General features: G+C 35.9%; 4 protein-coding genes across 5 annotated transcripts; all 4 read right to left on the bottom strand.

Annotated features, from left to right (window-relative positions):
• Positions 1 to 450: 450 nt before the first annotated feature.
• Positions 451 to 2,143, bottom strand: LOC125207330 (REF/SRPP-like protein At1g67360). The gene is made up of 3 exons (XM_048106623.2): positions 1,858 to 2,143; positions 1,524 to 1,763; positions 451 to 1,126 (listed from the first exon to the last, which is right to left on the bottom strand). The coding sequence occupies exons 1-3, from the start codon at positions 1,870 to 1,872 to the stop codon at positions 674 to 676; spliced, it is 708 nt and encodes a 235-aa protein (XP_047962580.2). The 5' UTR covers positions 1,873 to 2,143; the 3' UTR covers positions 451 to 673.
• A 492-nt stretch (positions 2,144 to 2,635) lies between these two features.
• On the bottom strand, positions 2,636 to 7,831 carry LOC125207329 (meiosis-specific protein ASY1-like). The gene is made up of 22 exons (XM_048106621.2): positions 7,731 to 7,831; positions 7,566 to 7,622; positions 6,696 to 6,792; positions 6,548 to 6,616; positions 6,375 to 6,467; positions 6,014 to 6,137; positions 5,862 to 5,931; positions 5,731 to 5,772; positions 5,382 to 5,510; positions 5,187 to 5,300; positions 5,020 to 5,062; positions 4,870 to 4,911; positions 4,654 to 4,778; positions 4,516 to 4,528; positions 4,364 to 4,440; positions 4,165 to 4,263; positions 3,750 to 3,900; positions 3,590 to 3,666; positions 3,446 to 3,503; positions 3,192 to 3,361; positions 2,989 to 3,108; positions 2,636 to 2,891 (listed from the first exon to the last, which is right to left on the bottom strand). Exons 1-22 carry the CDS (start codon positions 7,731 to 7,733, stop codon positions 2,838 to 2,840), a joined length of 1,827 nt encoding a protein of 608 aa, XP_047962578.2. The 5' UTR covers positions 7,734 to 7,831; the 3' UTR covers positions 2,636 to 2,837.
• A 4,745-nt stretch (positions 7,832 to 12,576) lies between these two features.
• On the bottom strand, positions 12,577 to 16,577 carry LOC125206352 (uncharacterized). Of its 2 annotated transcripts, XM_089061235.1 has the most exons (9): positions 16,380 to 16,577; positions 16,081 to 16,258; positions 15,447 to 15,626; positions 14,850 to 14,992; positions 14,578 to 14,674; positions 14,380 to 14,457; positions 14,017 to 14,286; positions 13,129 to 13,466; positions 12,577 to 12,997 (listed from the first exon to the last, which is right to left on the bottom strand). In XM_089061235.1, the coding sequence occupies exons 3-9, from the start codon at positions 15,598 to 15,600 to the stop codon at positions 12,788 to 12,790; spliced, it is 1,290 nt and encodes a 429-aa protein (XP_088917361.1). In that variant the 5' UTR covers positions 15,601 to 15,626; positions 16,081 to 16,258; positions 16,380 to 16,577; the 3' UTR covers positions 12,577 to 12,787. The 2 variants fall into 2 exon arrangements, with proteins under 2 accessions (XP_088917361.1, XP_088917360.1); XM_089061234.1 differs by lacking the exon at positions 16,081 to 16,258 and having other exon boundaries at positions 16,380 to 16,576.
• Positions 16,578 to 19,368: 2,791 nt separating this feature from the next.
• LOC125204973 (cytochrome P450 78A5-like) lies at positions 19,369 to 21,993 on the bottom strand. Its single transcript, XM_048103749.2, has 2 exons — positions 21,040 to 21,993; positions 19,369 to 20,073 (listed from the first exon to the last, which is right to left on the bottom strand). Exons 1-2 carry the CDS (start codon positions 21,976 to 21,978, stop codon positions 19,477 to 19,479), a joined length of 1,536 nt encoding a protein of 511 aa, XP_047959706.2. The 5' UTR covers positions 21,979 to 21,993; the 3' UTR covers positions 19,369 to 19,476.
• Between the last annotated feature and the right edge of the window lie 2,804 nt (positions 21,994 to 24,797).

Below are 24,797 nucleotides of genomic sequence, written 5' to 3'. Positions count from 1 at the left end.
GGATGCATATACATATAGCGATATAATGATGTAATCAAATGCACATTATAAATATTAAACGGTTATCTGTCCATATATAAACACAAAATTCAACTAAATGGAGTACAAAATTGAAATTAAAGAAAAAAAATAAGAATATGCTAAAAATTACTCGACATACATGAAGTGATACACAAAACAAATAGAGCAGTAGATATTATACATGCATCTGCCAAATGAAATTGGTATTGCCATTGCCATACCTCATTTAACATGTTCCCACCACTAAATTAATTTATTTTAATACTATTATAAAAAGAAAACTAAAACACAATATAGATTGAAATCGAAGTAAAAAAAATGGACTAAAAATGAAAAGGTTAACATATTGAAACCCACATTAACAGGTTGGTACAAAGGCCAGTCATCCTAACAATCCATCAATATAAAGATCCACATAAAATTGCATGATGACCAAACTTTATCATTTGAATACTGGTATTTCGTGTAATGTACATAAAACACCAAATGCTGCCAAGAGTCGCATAATGTACACAAGAAACACACCATACGCTCGCAGAAATCCCCCCATCACACGCCCACACCACCGCCATTTACACAATTCAAAGAGAGGGACAATCACACGCACCTATCAGTATTTGCAAGCATGCCACATTACACAAACACCTCCGACCTATTCCTTATCTGATTCACTACCACTTGAGCTGGAAACCTCCTCCTCCTTAGCCGCGTCTGCCTCCACTCGCTTATAAGCCTTGGCCATTTCCTCAACCGGGATCAACGGGGCATAGCAGAACAAGATATAGCCTTTGCCTCTCATGCCTTGGACCAAGTTATTGTACTTCTCCGAATAATGTGTGGCTGTTGGAGCGGCGACCTCAGCCACTCCGTGCAGAGTCGGGTGCTGGTTGATCTTGTACCACACCACGGCTAGCTGGTTGACGGCAAAGGTCTTGGAAATCGAAGAGGCACGAGACACTGCAGCAAGTGGACCACCAACCTTGGCTTCCTCAGCCAGCTCTTCAACTGTGGCGGACGCCTTCTTCATTATTAAGTGGATCTTGAGGGCAACATTCTTAGCCACGGGTGGAGCGCGCTCATCGAACGTGTGAGACGCTTCGTCCACCTAAGACAACAACCAAACAATTCTGTCTTTTTTATTGCTCTTTTAATCAAAAGATTATTTGGAAGGATTTGGTTAAAAATGATTGTTTCCAACTAACATAAATCCATGCCACCAGATGTAAATAGCTTTCAAGTGAGATTGGTCAAATTCGCAAATAACTAGAAATTCACAAAACTAGCAGAGCATGTGATTGATTGTGATCTCCAATCACCAAACAAGCAGATAAAATATCAAAAAAAACAAAAAAAAGAATTAGAATTCAGAATCATGATAACTGATGCAATCAATCGAGAAGAAGTAATAATCGATCAACAGCAATAGATACGAATCTAACCTTATTCAGTAAATAACGGCACCAGCATGAGAAATTCATAGAAGATAATCCGGAAAATCTAACCTTATTGTCAAGGAAAACGAGGAGATGAGTAGGAACGTGTTTGAATCTGTGGTAAATGGGGGTGACAACCGCAGCAACGGCGCTCTCCGCCCTGTCGACGGTGGGTTTGAACGAACCAGAATTCTGCTTAGCGTGGTCGTAGATGTTTGAGACGAGACCGACGACGTTTATAGAGAGAGTCCTCACAAAACCTAGGCGCTTCAATTGGATGCCATTCCCGGCAGTTCCCTCCATCTCAACCTATTACACAATCGCCATAACCAAACACAAAAAATACAGATAAATGAGAAAATGTAGAAATAGAGAGAGTAGAAGTGGAATTGAAAGGAGGAACCTGAGATGAAGCCATATTTGAGTGTAACAGTAAATGTTGTTAGCGTGAGCTGAGTTTTGCAGTTAATTAGTTTTCGGATCTTGCACTAGGAGACTCGCGAGAAACAAAAGTTCAGGAATTTGAAGGGTGACGGTGGATTTATGGCCACGTGTCATTCAACATACCTTCAGATTCTCGAGGGGTCTGGAAATAATCAACCCGATTAGTGTTGTCGCAAACTCCCAATGCCACAATGGCATTGGACTTAAGTGATTGGTACTCCCATCCATTCCACAAAATAGGTCACACTTGTTGGATAATATGAAATTTTAGGAGGTTTTCTTTTATGTCTTAAATGAAAAGAGAAAATATATTATTTATATTCATTTGAGAGAATTTTTTTTTTTAAAAAGAAAAATATAACCTTTATTTTAGAATAAACTAAAAAGAAAAGTATGAAATCTTTTATGGACGGAGGGAATACATACCGCATAGTACAATAGGTAGAGGAGGAATGATACGGAGTATATACTTAGTACATACAGTATTTGGCACTCTGAATTATTAGGATATTGTGACGAAGAAGTTCCAACTCATTTGGCGAGACGTTTTCTTTTTAATTAATAGATTAAAAATATATAAAAAATTATTATTGATCCTCTTTAAGATAAAATTATTTCCCAAAAAAATTACACTTAGTAAATGGAATTTAGATAAACATGCTATACATACAAAGACTAACTATTGATTAGATAATGTTTAAAAATTTAAACAATACCGATTTATTGCATTGTAGAACTTGAGATCCACCAAACTGATTATTTAAAAATTCACTCCGAATTGCGACATTCCACGTATCAGTCAATATATACTTATTAAGCACTTAAAATCATTCTGCAGTACTATTAGCTGATAAACAAAATAAAGAGCAAACTCGTTAAACAAACATGAACCATGACACAGAGAAAACGACCATCCACTAGAAAACAGAGCATGAATACTCAGATAGCCACAGATTTCTGGCGCTTTGCGTATTGCTGGATCGGCTCTTTGACCTGTAATAAATTTCCAAACAAAAAATGTTTATATAGTGCAGATAATCAGATTCGTTAAGATGTTGAAAGCTTAGAAACACATGTAAAAGAAGCTTACTGTGCTTGTTTTTCTGAAACGTTTTTCCTGAGTGCACCTGCTCTCCATAACCAAGTCCATGTCGTCACCAGCTCTGCCGTCATCAGCCCCAGGCACAAAACTTTCTTTAGATGCTGCTGGCTGTGAATTTTCAAATAGACCAGGTTACTATTGTACTGTTAAAACATAAAGTGAGTGAAAGAGAGCATCTGACTGAATCATACCTCAGCCCTGCTAGTTGGGGTATTCCCGGAACGACCCAATTTCCTGACAAGACCATTCTCAGTTCTAGTTGAGTCATTCATGTTTGCATCTGATCTGCCTCTTGTCCTGGTGATATCCGACCCGATGGAGTGGAGACCACCGCATGTGGATAAATCCTTGTACTTGCTACCTGATTTCAAACCATAATAGAGTGTAAATCATGGTGCTAACTTAATTTATTACTCCATTTAGGAAGTATGGTAATGTTAGGCACCAGCAATCTCAGTTTCTAGATTGTTGGCCTTGCCTCCTGATTTCTTATTTTCCCCTTCCTGTTAAGAAGAACATATTGCTAAGCATCTAAAACCAATAATCTTATGGTTATTCTGTCATGCAAGAAATGCAGTACTAATTGTACCATTGCATCAAAGCTTAAGATCTTTTTCACTTCAATCAGTTTTTTCATAGTGAGGTCAGATTGGATCACCCTCTTTCCTGGGAGAATAAAAAGCATGTATGTAAATTACAGCACCTTTGATTTCATTGGAAAAACTGCTTACTTTGTTACGTTTACTAACCAAGTCTCCGGTTGCTAGTGGCCTCAACATAGCCATCTTTGGCCATTCTGTCTAGAAGCTTCCGAACCATACCCTGGCTGGCTTCACCTTCGAGTTTGTTTTGAAGTTTTGGTATTGTTATATACCTCATTGGAAGAGTATGGTACAAAGCCTGGAGCATAATATATCATATCAATGTTTAAATGCAAGGTCAGTTGTGTCGTGAAGGCAACAGAAGAGTGATGAATGAAGCTTCTCAGTCCAACTTTTGTTTAAGTTCCAGCAATAATAGTTGTTAGTATTTATCAACATTTCTTAAGCGCGCCTTCAACAAGTTTGAAGATGTGAAGTGCTGTGCAGAATGATGCAGCTTGCAATAACTCAATAATTAGAAGTAAAATTGAGTTATGTGGTATAATCATATGATGAAATTCACCTTCATGTACATGTGATCTACGCTTCCAGCATTAATATTATATCCTCCCACTTGCACATCAACTTCTTCTTTTACAGCATCAAACTCGTAGTCTAAATTCTGCAGTTCAGTTGCAGTCCACAAGGAGAATACACAACTCATATACATGTTATAAATGGAACCAAAGGGGAAAAGGTTCCAACGACAAAAGAAAAAGAACCTTTTTCGAGTTAATGACATAACTATCTCCTGCAGCTTTGGTTACAAAAGTTTCCTTCACGAGCTTGTCCATAATATCTGGAAAATAGCCAATAGGTAAATAACAACGAATTGGTTTCTTTAGCTTGAGATATTAGGATCTTTTATATGTACCTTCAATCAAGACCTGCACAAATAGGATAATTATAGGTCAGAGACATTGACCAGAATAACTTGAATGCCTTATACTAGGTAACTTAATCCTAGAAAATGTATTTTTTTCCACTATTGGATCATTTAAAGTGTTCTTACCACTGAAATGTCAGGGAAATTTGAGAGGACATCAGTGAGGTCCACTGTTTCAAGGTGATAAGAACCAATCCATTCCTTCACCCGCGCCAACTGATGTTCATCTTCTGCTGGATCCTGGGTATTTTCTGCATTAACAGTGAGAAATATTTTTAAACATCTTCTAAACTACATGAACATAGAAATCCATCTTAATATATTCAGGTGATTAAATGGAACCTTCATCAGCTGCTCCATTATCCTCTTGAAATTGCTTTCTTTCTGTCCCACAAAATGCCAAAATATTGATTTTAACGAAAAGTAGTGTGAGTTAAGCTTTAAAATGTACAAAACAGAGTTATCTAAAGCTGAAAAGTTTGAAAGATTTACCTACGGGTGCTACAATGTACTGATCATCATCTGAATTACTCGTCTGAATTAGGAAAAAAAAAAGAAGACAAGTTCTTATGTGTCCAAACAAGATGATTGTACTTCAGTTTACAAGAACCGCAAATCACCGAAACAAGAGAACCAAAATGCAATCAACCTAATAATACCTCACTGTCTGATTCACTATCTTCATCTTTTTGGAGTGAATCAGCTCCCAAGCTTATTACTTCATCTTGGTTATCATTATTTTCATCTTCACAAGGATCAAGCACACTCTTAACCTGTTAAGTATGTAATGGGAGAATAGATTAAGAAAGCCTGCTTGATACAGTAGAAGTTTCAGTTATGTTGGAATCCCATACCTTCAGAGTTAGTACCAAATGCTTGCTATTGACTTTTCCAACTTCCATCTTCAATGGATCTTTCATCCATGGATTGCACACTTCCTCATCTGTGCAGCCTCTGAAAAATGGGGGTTCATAATCCATTGGCTGCAAAATTGAAGTTAGAATGTAAGAAATCAAGCAAGGCAAATGACTACGCTAGCAGAACAATCTGAAACTCCCTGCATCCATGAAAACCACTACTGTTGACAGTAACAAGCAACACTTCAGTTTATAAGTTTTCCCATATTCTATTCAGAAAATCAGTTATGAGCAAATGAAGATTATAGATGTCTATATAAATAAAACCACTCATGTAAAATCCTACCGTGACATCATCATAGTACAGGAGCTTCATCAGAACAGTCCGCTGAAAGTTTGGGACACAGTCAATAACGTATACAAGTGGATCAGGTAAAAGTAAGAGAGAGTCATAACTCCGGTCTACAGAAACCGCACCTCTTCTGGCATCTTATCAAGAGTTCTCATCAGTTGCATTAGTGTACGGACCATCTTGCAAGCTGAACTCCTGTTAAATAAGATTTTCATATAGTTTGTGCAGAAACAGCAAGAAAATGTTTGGTTGTAGAAATGTTGCACACTTCAGTTACCTCATCTGACTTGGAGTTATTTCTGTTGTTGAATCATGTTTGAAAGTCCCTCCCTTCTTTGTCCCATTACGACTGATGTTCATTGAAACCTCTCGACTGTCAGAACTAGAGTAGCTAAATGAGACTGCAAGAAAGGTTCTTCATTAGTGTGTGCTACAAACAAAAGGAAACCAAATGGCATGCCAAATCTCGAACTGTAAACATCGCAGTCAAAACCTTAAACCATAGAGTAATATTTTATACAGTGTTGAATATGTAAATAAAACATTAGGAATAATAAATGATGACTTTTCATCATCAACATAATTTGAACTTCTGTATATGTATAGCTATTTCTCTGGAAAGCTTTTCAAAGACTTACATGAGTACTCCTCAATCATTGGACCATCTACCGCCTCACAGACACAGAATAGCAATGTTTTAAGATATTTTTTCAGTAAAGCATCATAAACACCTATACAAAAAGGGTAATACCAGTATGAATGAGCTCCTGACCAAGAGAAATGAGATAGTGAAGATAGGTTTCAGATATACCTTTCTCCATCCAATCAATGAGTCTACATGACTCCGCATCCATAGGCATAAGCTTTTTAATTTTCATGTCTGTTACAATGTGAACAATAATTTTATAGTTTTTGCTTAAGGAGAGAGAAAATATTATGGTCAGCACTTAGCAGCCTACCCAAAGCTGGAACAGACTTGTCATTGAAATATTTCTCAGGGAAAAGGCCTCTGATGTAACTGATATTGAATATGGCAATTCGCAACAGATTCCTCGTCTGATCAAATTCAGGAGCGATTTTCAGGATGCTTGTTACACATAATATAACCAAAACACAGAAAATACTATAAAAAGGAATATTAATATGCAAGAAAACGAATAATTACTGCAAATGATCGGATCAGGAATAAGATCTGTAGGCTAAAATGACATCATAGTTGCAATACAAGTCAAGCAATACACATCATATATGACTAATGATTTACAAGTTCCAATCATCTTGAGTCAAATGACTATCATGTTATTTCAAACTGTCATTCAGGCTCATACCATCTTTATCTTTTAACGTGAAGACAACTGAACACTTAATCATTCAGATCAGATACCACACAAACTTAATATATTCTTCCAAATATTGATAATCCAGTTCTCAGTCCTAGCTAATAGAGATCGTGCTAAAGTCACCGATTGAGTTGTACAGTATCAATTCAGAATCTAACGAGAATGATTTATGACTATTTAAAAAGCAAAAACAAGATAAATATGCAACTATCTCCAGTCATTTGATCTGTATCAACAACAAGTGTAGCAGGAACAAGAGGCGCTTTCACGAAACCAAATCAAAACAAAAAATACTATATAAACGGAAATTGAGATTTCTAATGTAGCGCAATCATATTCATCACAATATACCAGAGTATCAAAGCGCAATTAAAAAGCCAGTATCAAATCGGTCGCAGATCACAAGTTAATAGCCGTTTGTTCATGCCGAAAACAAATACTCCTAACTCGTACAGAAAATACTAGATCAAGCATGAGCGAGAGATTTACAAGAAGAAGTGAGTCCTGCTCCGTGATCTCTGATTCTTTCACTTTCTGAGCAACCACCTGAAATTGTTAAAACAATAGACATCTTAGCTACTATTGGAATCTGACTAACTAAACTAAGAGAAGTGGAAAAACAGAGCTGTTTCTGTGATAGATCTCTCAGCTCACCATTGCTTCGGAAATCAGAAAGAAGCAAGAGTTGCGAAAGTTTGTAAAGGATTTTGTGTTTTGTCAAGCTGAAATGAACAATACACTGGCGGGAGCTGGTAGAATTCGGAGGGGGTTTTATAGTACTCTTTGGGCGTATTAACCATGGTTAGGTACTTAGGTTCATAATAACCGTAGTTCAAACGGCTTAGTCAGTTTGACTGCATGGGCAACGTGAAGATGGGGAAATCTGTAAATTTCGGTATGAAGGATGGGTATATTTCTGCACCTGAAATGGGCAAGCATTTATTTACTGGCTTAACAAAAAACAACAAGTCTATATAACCAAATTTTGTCCAATAAAAAACTAATTTATTTGAAATAAAATAAAGTTTTATTTATGTATTTAATTAAAATATATAGATGCATATATAGTATATGGAAAGTGCATAAGGGCATCTAGAGTGGGACGGACTAAGCGACGCCCCTATGCACCGCCACATCAGCATTTTATCCTCCACCACTTTCACCTGCAATGAGGCGGATTATAGCCTGCCCTAAGCCCCGCCCTAAGCATTTTACTTCTATTTTGTATTTATATAATTTATGCAAATATATCAAGCAAAATAAATAATTAAAAACAACACAATTAAGGCAAACCCTACATTTACTTAATTAAAAAAAAATTACAAAATAAGAAATAAAAAATAAAAAAAAGTTACAAACTAAAATTTTTAAAAAAATTGCACTAAATCCCGTCTAGAGTAGTCCCAATTTGCGGCTGAGGCCATCGATCATCTGCTGGATGCCTTCGATTTGAGTCGGGTTGGTCGTTTGCATCAGGGCGTTGTGCACGTCCAACAACATCCTGTAGTCGGAGGAGGCCACCAAATCCGTGTAGGCATGTGACGCAGCCGAAGTCTCGCTCGGGGCCGGGCTTGCGGCATGGTCAGGCGGCGGCGCGGCAGATGTGATCGCCTTGCCCTTGCCCTTGCCCTTGGCAGCCTTGATGCTAGGGGGACGCCGGGATATCGGAGTGCCGGAACTCTCATCCTCGAACACCGGATTGATGAGGTCCAATCTCGCTGTTTGTATAATCAGCGAAGGTGCGCTTCGACGCCATCTTCTTCGCCGCCGTCGATTGTGGAATCATACCACCAATGAACTTATGCTTCTCCTTCAAGATCGCCCAGGACTGGTAGTGCTTGAAATCTCCGTACAATGACGTGTACGATCTCACCACTTTGTCCCGCACATACGATAGACTCTCGCAGCTGGCCTGCTCTCTCTCGCACTTGTCATACTCCCCCGCGAACAGATTGACCTGCTTCTTTATTTGATCTTAGTGCTTGCGGAGCTGCTCCCTACGGCGCTTGTAGGCGTAGGGCGGCTTGGCCTCGTTGTATTTTTCGGCGATGCGCTCCCAATACGCAGTAATCTTCTGGTTGTTGGCGAACACCGGATCCTTTGAAACATCAATCCAACATCTCGTCAAGACGAAGGATTCGTCTGCGGCGTAGTTCGTCCTTCCCGGGGTGAACTCTTCACACACCGCCGTTTGCGGCAATCTCTGGGCTCGTGCCTTGGGCCTCTTCTTCTTCGTGGCGGAGCCCGACGCGGCGGCGGCAGGTGTGCGGTTCGGAGAAGGCTCCATATCTGACAGCCCTTAAGAGTCCGTGCTGAACTCGGGATCGTACTGGGCGTTGGTGTCGAATGGCCGGTATTCGTCGGGTTCTGTACCCGGCCATCGTGCACCACCGAACATCGGACTATTCGGACTTGGGTAATCTCCAGGATTCATTTTGTTTGAAGTGTAGAATATATAGTGTGAATTTGCGAGTGAAAGGAGTGAAAAATAAAGTGAAAAGTGAGAGGTATATATAGGTTTTGAAAATTAAATAAAATTAAATTAAAAATAAAAAACGCGTCGCATGGTCCGTGGCATCGTCCGCGATGCCACAGTGGCGGACGATCGATCGATCGGGCGCGGACGATGGTTAAGCCATCGTCCGCGACGCCATAGTGGCGGACGATGCGACGGACGATGCATCGTCCGCCCCATTGTGGATGCTCTAATATTGTGGTCATATATTTATGATTTGTGTATAATTTTTTTACTTTTCTAGACCATAAATATAATTAGTGCATACTTTAATTCAATTTTATAAATAATAGAAAAAAAATTCAAATATAAAAATAAAAAATGAGGTTAAATGCTAATAAGTCTTTTTAAGTTTTCCACTTACTTTTATTAATTTAATACTCCCTCCGTCCCAAGATAAGTGACTTGTATTCCTTTTTGGGGTGTCCCACTATAAGTGACATATTTCCATTTTTAGCAAAAAGTCATCTCTCTTACTTTGTTTTCCACCTACTTTATTCTCTCTTCTCTCCTCTACTTTTCCCTCTCTCATACTTTACTCTCTCCACTTTAACTTATTTAAATACCATTCCTTAAATCTCGTGCCCAAAAGAAGTAGGTCACTTATCTTGGGACGGAGGGAGTATATAATTAATATATCAAATTATTAATATAATCTTATTTTGATCGTACAAAATTCAGTTTTTTATCATCACTCTAATAAAAATTAATGTCTATATTTCTTCACTGAAAAAAATGGGCGAATTTTTGTAGGTGAACTACAAATATTCTATGTAGTTTGGACCAAATATATTGTCACTGCATCATTATCATATAGCAGCAATTGCTTGATTATGCTTCTATGTAGTTTGGACCAAATATATTGTCACTGCATCATTATCATATAGCAGCAATTGCTTGATTATGCTTCTATGTAGTTTGGACCAAATATATTGTCACTGCATCATTATCATATAGCAGCAATTGCTTGATTATGCTTCTATGTAGTTTGGACCAAATATATTGTCACTGCATCATTATCATATAGCAGCAATTGCTTGATTATGCTTCTATGTAGTTTGGACCAAATATATTGTCACTGCATCATTATCATATAGCAGCAATTGCTTGATTATGCTTCTATGTAGTTTGGACCAAATATATTGTCACTGCATCATTATCATATAGCAGCAATTGCTTGATTATGATTCCGAGAAATTATTGGTGTACAATGATTTACAAAACAATACAGATTTGATTTATGTAAGTTGACGCTATAAAATGGATTTTATTTACAGTCCCACTTCGCACTCACTAATTTTGTGACTAATAAACAAGATTGTTTACTTGTTCAACAATTTTGTGACTAATAAACTACCACCCAGACAAATTCTCTCTTTGATACACTGAATTTTATTCGATAATTGGATAGAAAAACTTTGAACAACTTAATTATGTGCGACACGTGTCAAGAACATCCTAGTCTAATGGAGATTTCAGATTTGATTGCATATTAAGACAGGCTTCTGATAGCTTGACAATATTTCTCTATATTGGTTTGTTTACTCACACAATGAATATTGTCTTTAGAGCATCCACAATGGATGCCCGATCGCACACCCGATCGACTGAGATCGGGCTTGGGCATAATCGGGCATCCATTGTAGGCGTCAGTCACGCCCGAGCGCGACCGAGAGTTCGGTCGCGACCGATCTCTCGCCCGATCCATCGGGCGTGAGATCGGGCGCCCATTGCGACAAAACACCCGAGCCCGATCTTTAAAAAAATTTATAAAAAAATTGATTTTTAATTATAAAAACCGATTTTTAATTCTAAAAAATCAATTTTTAAATTAAAAAATTATTTTTTAACTTGAAATAAAAACTATAATTTCACAACGATCCATACTAAAAGAAGGACCCGTGAATTAGTGAAAGAATATATTTTATAGTATATAATCCTTCACACTAAATGAGCAAGTATTGCATTACTTGAGTAAACCTTTTATAGATAGGTTTTCAACTCCAACTTTCATTGTGACATCGATGTGGGACAAATGATAATTTTATAGATAGGTTTTTAACTCCAAATTTCTTTGTGATTTCGATGTGGGACAATTAGTTTTACACTTAAAAGAGAGTTTTTTGTTGATTTATGCAAAAGTTTGTTTGATTTCAATGTATAATCTATGTTTAGCCAAATGGTAAATATATTTTGGAAAATTATAGAGATTGTGTGTTCAAGTCGCAAACTCAACATACTTTTTTTATTTTGACCTTTATTATACTCTACTCATTTTATTCGATTAATGTAAGTGTTTTATTTAAATTTATTGTGTTGTATAATATTGTATTTATATTTTGCTATTTTTTATTTAATTAAAATTAAATATATAATTTATAATTTTAAAAAAAAATTAAGTAATGCATGATTTTCATTTAATTTAGTATTTAATTTTTCTATTTATAATATGTAAAAATATAAAAAATAACATTAAAATTGAAATGAAAAATGGATAAGAGATATGACATCATCTACTAGGGCTCCAGCAGAAAAATAGAGCATGCTGACGTGGCAACCATTGGGCTCTCACTAGGGCATCCACTCATCCCACCCTTTCTTCAAACCTTAAATCATTCAATAAGTTTCTACTTTACAGATATTTATTCCTCTTAACACATTGATTTGTAGGTTGGCTAGGTTTGTTCGCCTCTAAACAATTGGAAATTCAAGGTAAAATGCTCTTTTCCGGAATTCATAATGCAATTTGCTAGTTGCGTTTCTGAATTTCTTTTAGAAAAAAAGAATAGTGCAAAATATGAAATTATAGTGGAGTGTTTATTTCTTGTGACAGCAAATACAAAAAGCACGCAGCTACATTACTCTACATTCTATAATAACCAAACTTGATTAACAGCCGTTACACACAAACATAAAAAAGAAATCAAATCAAGAGATAAAAAAAAAGGCCAGTGAAGCAAATAAATCAATTGTTTGAAAAGTGACTTGTATAAACTTAATTATTCATTTCCATTTCCGGTCAACGTCTGCAGTCCTCAAACACCTTGAGATTGAGATCACACTGCTTTTACCTGTGTGTGGTTCTTTTATCACTTCTACTGCTTGGGACAAGTAAACGGAGAAGCAAGTATGAATAAACATCGATCCTCATCTCCGCAACGGAGAAGCAAGTATGAATAAACATCGATCCTCATCTCTACAACGGGCCTCTTTCATTGTACTCTAAAGGGGGGACTGCTGTGGCTATTTTCTCTCGGAGATTGTATTTCTTGGCGATTAGGGGCCGTACGTCTTGAGCTCCAACTAAGCTTTCCAAGAAGGGGAGCAGCAATAACAGTTCTGAATCGGTACGATCATCAAACCAGCTTTCAATTGGTATTCCATTGTCAACTTGGAAACCAAAAGCCTGCAAAACATGACCATATAACATGATAGTCTTTATACAGTAAGGCAGGAATTCTGAAAATAACAGCCTGTTTATACATAACTAATGAAAGCAGCCAGGAAATTGTGAAGGTGTGATTTTCAGACTATTACCTGAGGTGAATTGTCAATTATAATGACACACGACAAGTCACGACCAAGAACTGATAGGTCTTTTAGATAATTTCCATCAACAAAGACACAGGAATCACGAAAAATGCGATGGCGAAAGATTTTCCTCTTGGGGTCCAAGACATTTAAAAGCTGCTCTGCATAGATGCTTTGACTCGCTGTAAATATAATTACCTCGAAAATTCCAGATACTCTCTCCAGGAAATCTCTAAGATGAGGACGGCATCGGACATATATTGTGTGCTCTTTCATGTTAAAATTAACAGAGAATGTAAAATCTGCATCATTACATGGTTCGAGTGTAGAGTGCACCAAGGTCTCTGCCAAACACAATAATTCAATGTGAGTGTAATTTCATTACCATATAACAGCACCGTTAGGTATAAACAACAAATAGTATGGCACAATAAGAGAGGACAGAAGAATATTTCACACCAAGAGATCGGCCAAGGTGCTAATACATAAACAACAATATGCTCAAACAAGTTGGTCCAACAACTCAACATCTTCAGTTATAAATCAGAATGTAAACAGACAACTGGAACTTTTTCATTCAGGTCATTTTTATAAGCCCTATCTGATGACTATCAAGTTTCCAAATTTAGTAAAGTACTTGGTAGTATTATAGAGAGAAATCAACTCAGCTCCAATTCCAAATGATAGTATGAGACTATGAGCTTGCTTAAACAGAGAAATCAACAAGAGATGAATCAGCTCCAATTCCAAATGAGGTGTCTTTGTTTCAAATATTAATTAAACTGTTCAATCAACTTTAATCGGGTTACAAGGCAATCAGACACTGGTAAAGGATCTCAATAACAATAGTACCAGAAAAGAACTGCTAAATGACAAAATATGCAGCATGCTTACCATCCAAGTCCAGAACAAGAGATGTTGAAGGGCAGCTTCTTGTTTGTTTAGGCAATAGCAGAGGCCGAAACGTTGGAACCACCGAAGAGAGGTCTGGTAAATTCTTTATGAAAAAGTATGGGTCAAAGTCATCATATTCTTCAGCAGCTTCATCCTCCCGACGTACATCCGCTGCCATGTGGTCCTGATTGTTCTCATCGATAAATTCCTGGTTTGAATTTTTCATGGAAAGATATATAGCTGAAACTTCAGGTGAAAGAGTGACACCACCTAAATTTCACAGAGAATAATCTAGTGAATTAAGAGAGGAAGAAATTGTGGAATTTGTGGAGAAAAATACATTTCTATTTGCTTTACAAATACCTGGGCAATCAATCTGGACGTTCTCCTTTGCACAGTCCTGAAATTGCTGGTTCCCATTCCGGAAGTAATTATAAAAGTCTGCGGGAATGATTCAATCAGAGATAAGTAAAGGTACTTGAATATATATCATACTCCATTCACTTGGAAAACAAAAATGAAAATAAAAAGGACATGATCACTGTTCATATACTATGGTACCTTCACTTGAAATATCATCGACATCACTTCTAGCAAGGTGAAAGGAAGGAGAGAATATGGTGCCCGCACTGTAATCAGCAGCTCCATTCCCATGAATCTATAGTATGACAAATAAAATAAACAAAATCTGGCAAGTTATAGCAAAACTTGTTTCCGGCATTCTTATTTCCCGAACATAAAAATTAGTCGTCCCGTGAATTTTTTCACAGGCAGAAGCAAGAATGTAAAGCATAATTCAATAGAAAATATGCATATGCAAAGCACTTGATTACCTTATTTATAAAAGAATTATGAGACTCATGCTCAGCTTGATGACCCAAACATATGTTGGAGTCCTCTGCATCTACCAATCTGAATTTGGAATCCAAATTTGTTCCACCAACAGATTCCTCAACTACCTTTAATTTTGTGCGAACTGAAATTCCACAAGAAACCTCCAAAACGCGTTAATTCATTTGAAATTTCAAATAGAATGAGTTGTATAATAGTTCAGTTGTCTATTCAAAATAATGCATGCGGCTGTGGAGCATTAAGAAAAACTAAAGAGGGAACGGCTATAAATAGGATTAAAGAAACTAGGACTTGGGAGCTTAATTTACAAACATGTGCCCAAAAAATCAATTAGAAATAGCAATACATTAGGTTAAAGATGTAAGCATGCTGAAGTTAGTAGCAAAATCAGCCGCCTGAATGGGAACAGGCTCTTCTCAGTATCCTTTATCGATGAAGGAAACGATATTATCTCGGTAAGTTTATGGTTAAGGAACTACGTCTCCTGATTTAGCATTGCATTCACCATTTCACTCTACCAATAAAGACAAACTCAAGGCAAAAAGAACTTGAGATAACAGGTTGAAGAGAATACTAACCAACTTTTTTCTTTCTCGCAGATGATGTAATTAGCTCAGCAACTTTCTTTCCCTGTACATGCACATTCTCAACCAATTTTTTCTGCAGTCTTGGAACCCTAGGGCTGACAACCTCACGAGAATTTCTACCAGTTGCTCTTTCCCTTGTCTGCATTGCACGTTTAAGGAAGATTTTCTCACCTGTAAAACATTTTTGTTAGACTTGGTTCCATTAGGTTCAAAGAATTAACTTGTGTACAAGTTACAAACACACACACACAACCTTCAAAATTCAATATTATAAGAAATAATAATTGGTTGCATAAATCAGTTCCTTATACAACACGACATTACAAAATCTACATTTTGACGAAGTAATTGCCGAGGTACAGTCAAAACCAGCTCCAGACATTTTGTTTGTTATTAAGATCAACTCAACAATACTGAAATTGAGAATGAAAACAACCTATCAATTCATTTTTTGTGTAAAATTACAATTAAATGATTGAATTAGACCTCGACAACAGCACCAAGAACTTCACTAAATTGCTCATCAGAAAGTCTTGTCGAAAATTAAATCCTACAAGCTTAATGATCATCATACACAATCCAAAGAGCTTCTATTCTCATTGAGCAAATATGCCGGAAAACATACAAATCCCAAAACGCAGCTCAGCTGATATCTAGCCACTGATTTCGTTGCAGCCAATCGAGAGAACTAAAGCTCCCATTTACAGAGAAATAGTAAACATTTGAAAAAAGTTTTTCTCGGGAGAAAATGAACTCAGCCACTTAGCAAATCCAAATGCAGCTTGCCTCCAATCAAAATAACCCTAAAGACCCAAAAAAAATTAACCAACAAATGGAAGGCTGTAGAATTAGAGTATGAGAGTATACAAAGCCAATCACAAAAAAAGGGCGAACATATTCAGAAATGTAGCAAATGATTCGTACCTGGAATTCAAAAATCTGCAAGATCAAGAAAGTGAGCTGCTCGAATTCTGTTTTGTGAGCTCAGGTCAAATTTGAAAAAAAAAATCGTAGGAAATTAAAACTTTGTCTTTCCCTCCAAACATTAGAGAATGGAAAAATTAGAGGGAAATGAAAAAGAAATCCAATCTAGGCTTTTCTTTTTTCTTTTATTAAAACATTTGAATAAAATGTTTAAATTAATGTTGTTTTCCGCTTTACAATTCTCGTTCCGTAATTTATGATTAATGTCTTCAGATTTGCAGGATATCGTACACGTCACTTTACCTCCAATGGGGGGCTTTTCGTAATTTTAGTAAAGTTTTGTGAAAAGATACTTCCAACTGCATTTTATTGATTTGTTAATAAAAAAAATAACACAAATTATGATTAATTGCACGATCCAGCATACAATTAACACAAATTTCCGGATTTTAATTTCCATGTGGGATGTGATATCATTCATTTACATCAATAATCACATTTAATAAAGGGATATTGACCCCTAATATATTAGAAAAATCATAATGGCAATTTTAAAATATTTAATAAATACTGTAGTAAATAGATAAAACTGCCGGTCATAAAATAAAAAAAGTACTCCTAGTAGTACTAAATAAATCACAGTTTTAGTGGGCGATCTTTCGTGGTGGCTGCTGACTGAGAGTAAAAACTCGTGAGGTTGTGAGCTTAACTCTAGCCAGAGAAAAAATTCAGTGGTCACGGCATACCAAATGGCAGTATGACGTGGTATGCACTTAATATACTTTATGTTTTTCTCCTCTAGCCCAGTCGGGCCAAATCGTTTCGAGGCTTATTTTTTAAAAAGTCACTTTAATTTTTATTTATTTACTAGTATCTCATCCCATGCACGGCACAACATATTTTTCTTTAAATATATGTAAATTTGATTATTCAATTTAATAATTTTATATTACATATACTTTTTGGACAAAAACCTACATTGAGATCAAACTAAGATCCTGATATAAAAGGTGTATGAAATTAATAGCACCGTAATGCAATTCAAAAAAATATTTTCCACTTTAAGATTAAAATGCACTTTAACATTTCCTCGATTAAAAGAATACTAACCATTGAAAATGGAATATTAACCATTGAAAATGGATTCACAAATATGCTGGAATTGAACAATGAAACTTTCAATATAAATTGTTTCCCAAAAATAATTTCACTTCCCCTCTTCCAACCATTTGCTTCCCAATTAAGACAATAACAAAAAAAAAACTTTTTCACACTTCGTCTTCTTTTTTTACTACAAAGTGACAGTAACACCTATTCACAATATAGGATAAGAAAGTCCGCTTCCTTCTTTATTGTTTACGCAAATTATTGAAATTCCAGAGCTATCTCCTACTTCCATGTGTACATGACAATTCTTCCATTGCAAAAATATCCTACTCAAGTATTGAAAAATACATATTAATGATCAAATATTATTTTTTTTGTGTATCACTTAATATAAGTGTAATGTGAGTGACAATAGATATATTAAAATAATAAATTGTGTAAAGATGAAAAATATATTATGCATGATTCGAGTTAGGATGTCACTATTTTCAGCCCTCTTACTGATAAAATAAAGATCAATTTTTCGAACCATGCACAAATTGTACTTTAACTATTATGAGAATAGTAGAAAAATGAACAATAATGAAATGAACACAGATTTTTGATATATTTCATAAAATAAAATAAATAAGACCAACTAACATGACAAAGCATGAAATATAACTCTCAGTGGTTGCAACCTCCAAAGCTGCACTTGAGGGAACGATACCTCGCAAAAAGAATGGTCGATTTGTTTAAAGTCTATCAGGATGAGCCACCAAACACCTGAAATATTCACATTTGAATTCTAAATCAACATCAACCACATACAATGAAGAATAGATTAGAAAGAAATAACACTCACTCCTGCTAAGATGTCCCTCGACAGTTGACCCTTGCCCTCTCCGGCTTTGTTCCCAGCGGGTCTTTTCTGAGGGAAATGGCAGACTACTTTTTGGGACCATTTCAATCTTCTGTTTCAGCATTGAGAAACAAATGCAAGTGTTATCCATGGCCTTTTGGGAAAGTGAAAACATTATAAATGTGTATATGACAAAGAGATTAATTGTGTAATTACCTTCTTCAATCGTTCTCCAATCTTACTAATTGCTTTAGGTCGGTCAACTTTAGAAAGATAAAAGTCTCGCTCTATTTTGGCAGCGGAGAGCTCCAACACCAGCTTCTGCTCCCGAGTAGCATTCTTTATTTCTAAATGACATTATTCAGGTTATTTAATTTCATTCTTGCAGATAGAGCACGTTAAGGTAATAGGAGAGTTAAGTCAAATACCCGTCTCCTCTTTGAGATCATCCGACTTGAATTTACTCAAATATTTGATATTCCACAGGTCATAGTAGATTGACGACCTTTTCTTTCCACCTATACCAAAAAAGGGGAGATCATAAAATTAATATACCTTGCACCACAAAATTATCGTAATGGAATGGCAGTTACAAAAGAGGTGAAGAGGCAAAGACTCCGCATGACGTCCCACGTTTAATTTTACACAAATTAATCAAAGCCCTTTTTTTTCATTAATATTACATCCCAAAACTCTCCTTGTCCCACGTTTAATTTTACATAAATTAATCAAAGCCGTATTTTTTTCATTAATATTACAAAAGTTTTATGGAAAAATAGAAAGATGGAAAAGTAATACTATGAAACGGAGGGAGTACTTCAAAGCCTACTTAAGAAATACATTCACTACTATAAAACGGAGGGTGTACTTCAAAGCCTACTTACTTGTTGTAGGAAATCCAAGGTTATTTCTTAATTATAATTACTAGTGTCAGATTTAATTATCATATTTCGGTTAATTTTGTCCGCAACAACCAAATCATCGATTTTATACTCTTATATCTCGATCTTCACACATAGACAAATATATATAAACACAAAATAACTGGGCTAATTAAGATTTATATATAAAGCTTGATAATATTGTACACTTTAAAGCTTGTACACAACATGCAAATCAAAAGCATTTGAGTATAATATGTTGAGAAATTCAACTTATGGTAACCGCACGACATACTAATGGATTCTTCATTTCAAGAGAGAGCTTTAGACATTCTCCAATATCCACCCGTTGGAGAGGAAGCCATTCCAAGTTTTGCAGCATTCTCGCTAGCCACAGGTGCACCGTGGCTAGCCCGAGGGCCTTCCCTGGGCAGGCCCGCCGGCCCGACCCAAAAGGAGCGAGCCTCAAATCCGATCCCATAATGGAGAAATCTCTTTCCATAAATCTCTCGGGCTTGAAAGCCCATGGGTCGGGCCAAATTGCCGGGTCATGCGCTATGGCCCACATATTGACCATAGCAGTGGTCCCCCTCGGGATGAAGCATTTGTCCACGTGAACGTCGTGGACAGCAAGACGGGCCCACGAGAGTAACGGGCCGGGCGGGTGGAGCCTCAGCACCTCCTTGACAACGGCTTGAAGAAACGGAAGATTCGGAATATGGGATTCCGTGATGCGTTTGTTGCGACCAACATTGACTTGGATTTCATGTCGCACCTTTGCTTGAATATCTTGGTGTAGAACCATTCTTGCCATAATCCATTCCAGGAGAATATAAATATTATCTACTCCTCTAAATACCATCTCCTGCATGCACATATAATAACATAATTAGGATGATAATCATAAAAGTAAGTGGTAATTTTCTTCTGACTCTGATTCGTTTGGGTTGTTGGACTTTTAGCTCGTATCGAGTCGACTTAAGCATGTTTCAAGTTTATAAAAAAAATTAACTGATGGATAGTTAATGCATAAATACTGTTACATGAAATGAAATACTACCTCCGTCCCCCAAAATTTGCTACACTTTGACCCGACACGGGTTTTAAGAAATGTAATGGAAAGTGAGTTGAAAAAGTTGGTGGGATGTGGGTCCTACTCTAAAGTATTAGTTTTATAATAAAATGTGAGTAGGAATGAGTTAGTGGAATATGGGATCCACTACCAAAAATAGTAAAAGTGAAGTGTATCAAATTTTCAGGGACGGACCGAAATAGTAAACTGTATCAAATTTTCAGGGACAGAGATAGTAATTATTAAAGCATTTACAAGAGGAAAGCAATAGTTTATGCATGTTTCCTCGGATTCTATTAAAAAAAAGTAAATATACACAAAGATCAATGATGATTGTGCTTGTCTTTATAGCCAAAAGACTTTTATCTAATGACTTAATACCTTTTGACCCTTATGGTCAATTTTGCATTCTTAATCATTTTACTTCCATAAACTAAAAGCCATCTCTTCCTACACAGCTTTAAAAATGCTACTACTAGTTAGGTAAAAAGAAAGAGTTATGAATCAATGATTTGAAACATTCTCTCTTATCCCCTTTTCAGTTAATATATTTATTTAAATTCCAAATATTAATATAGAAATCATGCTCGTTTTTTTTTATGCAAAAGGAGAAAGTTTCCTAGTCCCAAAATCCGGGAGAATCAATTCTTTTAGCTTTGTGCAACTTCATTTTGAATTCGATTATTCCACCCAAATTCAAATGCTCATGAAAGATTAGTGTAATAGTAAAAATAAAAATATAAATTATTATATACATACCCAGAGCACAGCCACCATATCTGCATGAGTAAGTAGATCCTCTTGAGGCAGAGAAAGCAAAACACTAAGAAAATCATCCCTCACTTTAAAATCCCCCTCTTTTCTTCTCTCTTTTATAATCCGAGTCACAACTTCACTAACCCTACCTGCCAACCTATGGCATCTTCTCCTCACCCCAAAGAAATCCAAAAACCCTAACGGGAAATAATCAGCCCAATTGAACTCTCCCATCAGCTCATACCCCTCTCTAACCATCACCCCCAACTCATCCCCAATTTCACTCCCAATCCCAAACACACTCTCCAACACATTGTCCAAAGATGCCCTCTGTAGAATCCCTCTCAGCTCCACGAACCCCTTCGCCTCCATCTCCGATTCCACCCGTCCGATCAATCCATCCGCGACGGCCTGCCTGAGGCCCTCGAGGGAGGCCACTCGCCTCGGGGAGAACATGTGGGTGGAGGCTATTCTGCGGAGGTGGCGCCAGTAGCTCCCCGAGGGAGAGAAGCCGATGGCGCGGTCGAACATGAGCAGGCGCGTGGAGTCCCTTATGGGGCGGTCCGAGAACGCGCTGCCGCATAGGATCTCCCTCGCGGTCTCAGGGTCGCTGCTGATTACCACGCGCTCAATGCCGAGGCTTATGCCCATGAGGCGCGTGGCTTTCAGCGCATAGGCTGCGGCCGCGAGCCTGCGGTGGGCCAGGGGGCCCATTTGGGGTATAAACCCTAGAAATGGCCAGGAGAGTTTGGGGCTTTTGAGTTGGATTTTAGGGTTTTGGTGGTGGTTTCTCCATGCAAAACCGCATGGTGAAGAAAATAGGTTTGAGGGGAATGAGATTAAGATGAAGAAGGAGAGAAGGAGGAGAGAGAGGGAGAATGCAACAGCTTGGTTGAAGGTTGGGAAACATGAGATCAAGAAAGCAGACAAGAATGGCTCCATGATTTTTTTATCTGATCCAAATGTGAATGCAGTGGAAATGTATGGGGATGTTAGGTCTATATATAGGAGATGGAAAGTGATGACTAGGATTAATGAATAATTAAATACTAGTACTCCTACGACCTTCGATTAGTTATGCATTTTGAATCGAGTAAAGTTTCTTAGTCATATACTAGTATACTTTCTTATAATCTCGATACTTAAATATGATTAATTATATTGATTGCCTACAAGGTTAAGAAACAAAAGGAAGTACATATGTGTTGGTACCGATCGATGCTAATTTGTACTACAAGCCTTGTTCGGCCAATTTTAAAAGCCATTTTAATTTTAAACCGAATTATTTCAATAGCATTTTTAATTTAGTTTGTTATATATCACCACCCTCAAAACAAACTAATTTTGTATCACTGTAACCCGTCTTTTGGTGATATTCAATAATTTATTTATTATAAAGTATAATATATTACTCCATACTCCCCCTATCCCAGATAGTTTGTCTCACTTTAACCGGGCACGAGTTTTTAAGAAATATAATGAAAAATGAGTTGAAAAAACTAGTAAAATGTGGGTACTACTTTTATATTAGTTTTATAATAAAATGTGAGTAGGAATGAGTTAGTAGAATATGAGGTCCACTATCAAAATGGTAAAAAAGTGAAATGAGACAAACTATGTGGGACGGATCGAAATGAATAAATGGGACAAACTATCTGGGATAGAGGGAGTAATATACATTAAAGTTAATGGAGTATATATTTATTTTAAAAATTAATTTAAAAGAACATAATGTAGCCTACTATTCAATTTATCAACTTTAATTACTTTATCTGATAAAGTGATAAAAATTCTAGAAATATATATTAAATACTCTAATTGAGGCAGATAAACTCGTAATAATAAGTGAAAATTGAGCTAAAACATACTGCTACAAATTAAACTTAAATAAAAATAATAATAAAAGAATATTTCATGATTGCACTTTTTAGATTCCTTTATGAATGAAGAATATTTCCAAATCCAGTAAAGCATAATTAGCTACATGGAGGGTCAGCGCCTCCTATATAAATAATATATACTCCTACAAAGATTATGCAAACATGAATAAGTCAATAAGAGGTAGACATCTGTACTACATTAACTTATAGATTCATTAAGATGTTACCATAATCAATTTCAGTAGTCACATAATAATATTATCAGAGTATAGCAATTATGTTTTAGGTAGGGCCGGCCGGCCGGCAGCCAGAGGATTCATCATTCTAATTTATATACGAAAATAGTAATTTTATTAATTTTTTCTATGACCAGTGAATTAAATCTAGGGCTGCTATTGGGATGCATCTCTTAAAATAGCAAATCACACAAGAAAAGTAAACCACAATTAAAAAACTACTAGTACTATATCTATATGCGATATATTTAACTTATCTCTAGTCTCAAGAATACTACTATATCCATCACTAGGTCAAATTCATATAAACCCAAATTAGTTCTTTGATAACGAAATGATGAGTTTTATTTTTAATAAATAAATATGAACCTGAAAGCGAGCCTCTGACGAAAATATATTTGTGTCCGACTATTAATTTATGACGAAATAAGTGTAATAATTTAGAATAAAATATACATGTGTCCGATTATAATTTATGACTAAATAAGTGTAATAATTTAGAATCAATTATGATTGATTATATATAATTATTTATATTAATTAGTCCATATACATATTAGAAAATGATATGTAACATCTTATCAATATTTTTGAGCACATTAAGTAAAACTGGGATGCGGTTTGAATGAATAGACAAGAAGGATTCAAGTGACAAAATGAGTAAACTAATTAATAAATGGAGTATTCAACAAGCAGACAAAAATTATTAAAGAAAACAGTGCAATATTCGTCCACCATTGCCACTTTTTTCTCTTATGTCCTGTAAGTGCAAAACCAGTCCCGATTCAACCCTTTATAGTTGAACTGTTGAAGTATCAAACACCATAGACAAATAAACTTAGTCAAATAAATAAAATTATTCCATAAATTATACTATATAGTATTAATTATATAATTGGAGTGGGACATTTATAATATTATCCGCTAGTCTACTAGCCTAACTGCCGTACTGATTCTATATCCTCTATTTTCTAATATCGTTGCCGAAATTGCAGTATCCAGCCAATATCTATTTTCAGTGAAAATTTATCATGTAAAATAATACTAGTATATTGCTTTATAATGATGATGTGATGATGACGACAATAATAATAATAATAATAAATAATAATAATAATAATAATAATAATAATAATAATAATAATAATAATTTATTGTTGTAACGCCAAATAAATACAATATGTTTACAATTTTATCTAGACGCTAAGAAACACAGTTGGCAATGACCAGGAGATCCATTTTTGTGGATTAAAAAGTTGTAGAAGATCAATAGATTGTCCCACACATTGGAAGCTAGTAGTTGGATTCAATTGAATCTGAAAATAGTCTCTAACTAATTTTTGTAAATATCTATTTATCGAATATGAAATCATCATATTTATGTAGATAAAACAATATGTATCCATAGTTGATGTGATATAGTACATCTTAATTAAACTTAAAACTCATAGTAGTATTAAAACAAAGCAAGGTACGTGCACAGCTTCGGTCCGCGAATTCCCCCGCATTTCTTTTCTTAATTTTATCATTATTGAAATTAAACATACTTTACAAAAAGGGATGGCTACAATTTAGACTATTAAAAGCCTTCCACTAACTACAATTTAATTGGACTGTAGCCTAATGACTATGCATAAATAAAAGA

Source organism: Salvia hispanica, chromosome 6 (genome assembly GCF_029641045.1).
Source record: "Salvia hispanica isolate PSC_SH4W2 chromosome 6, Shi_PSC_v1, whole genome shotgun sequence".
In the NCBI taxonomy this organism is placed as follows: domain Eukaryota; kingdom Viridiplantae; phylum Streptophyta; class Magnoliopsida; order Lamiales; family Lamiaceae; genus Salvia; species Salvia hispanica.
The sequence above is the reverse complement of the archived record's forward strand: the minus strand, read 5'-3'. Positions and strand labels throughout refer to the sequence as shown.

Excerpts from the sequence above, each read along its gene's own strand:
- LOC125207330 (XM_048106623.2), bottom strand. Across the intron at positions 1,127-1,523 it reads TCGTTTTCCTTGACAATAAG|GTGGACGAAGCGTCTCACAC; the intron begins GTTAGATTTTCC and ends TTGTTGTCTTAG.
- LOC125207329 (XM_048106621.2), bottom strand. Across the intron at positions 6,138-6,374 it reads AATGATTGAGGAGTACTCAT|TCTCATTTAGCTACTCTAGT; the intron begins GTAAGTCTTTGA and ends CCTTTCTTGCAG. Across the intron at positions 3,504-3,589 it reads TCTTAAGCTTTGATGCAATG|GAAGGGGAAAATAAGAAATC; the intron begins GTACAATTAGTA and ends TCTTCTTAACAG.
- LOC125206352 (XM_089061235.1), bottom strand. The coding sequence starts at position 15,600 with ATGCAGACAAGGGAAAGAGCAACTGGTAGAAATTCTCGTGAGGTTGTC. Across the intron at positions 14,675-14,849 it reads ATAATTCTTTTATAAATAAG|ATTCATGGGAATGGAGCTGC; the intron begins GTAATCAAGTGC and ends GTCATACTATAG. Across the intron at positions 12,998-13,128 it reads TAATTGACAATTCACCTCAG|GCTTTTGGTTTCCAAGTTGA; the intron begins GTAATAGTCTGA and ends CATGTTTTGCAG.
- LOC125204973 (XM_048103749.2), bottom strand. The coding sequence starts at position 21,978 with ATGGAGCCATTCTTGTCTGCTTTCTTGATCTCATGTTTCCCAACCTTC. Across the intron at positions 20,074-21,039 it reads ATATGGTGGCTGTGCTCTGG|GAGATGGTATTTAGAGGAGT; the intron begins GTATGTATATAA and ends ATGTGCATGCAG.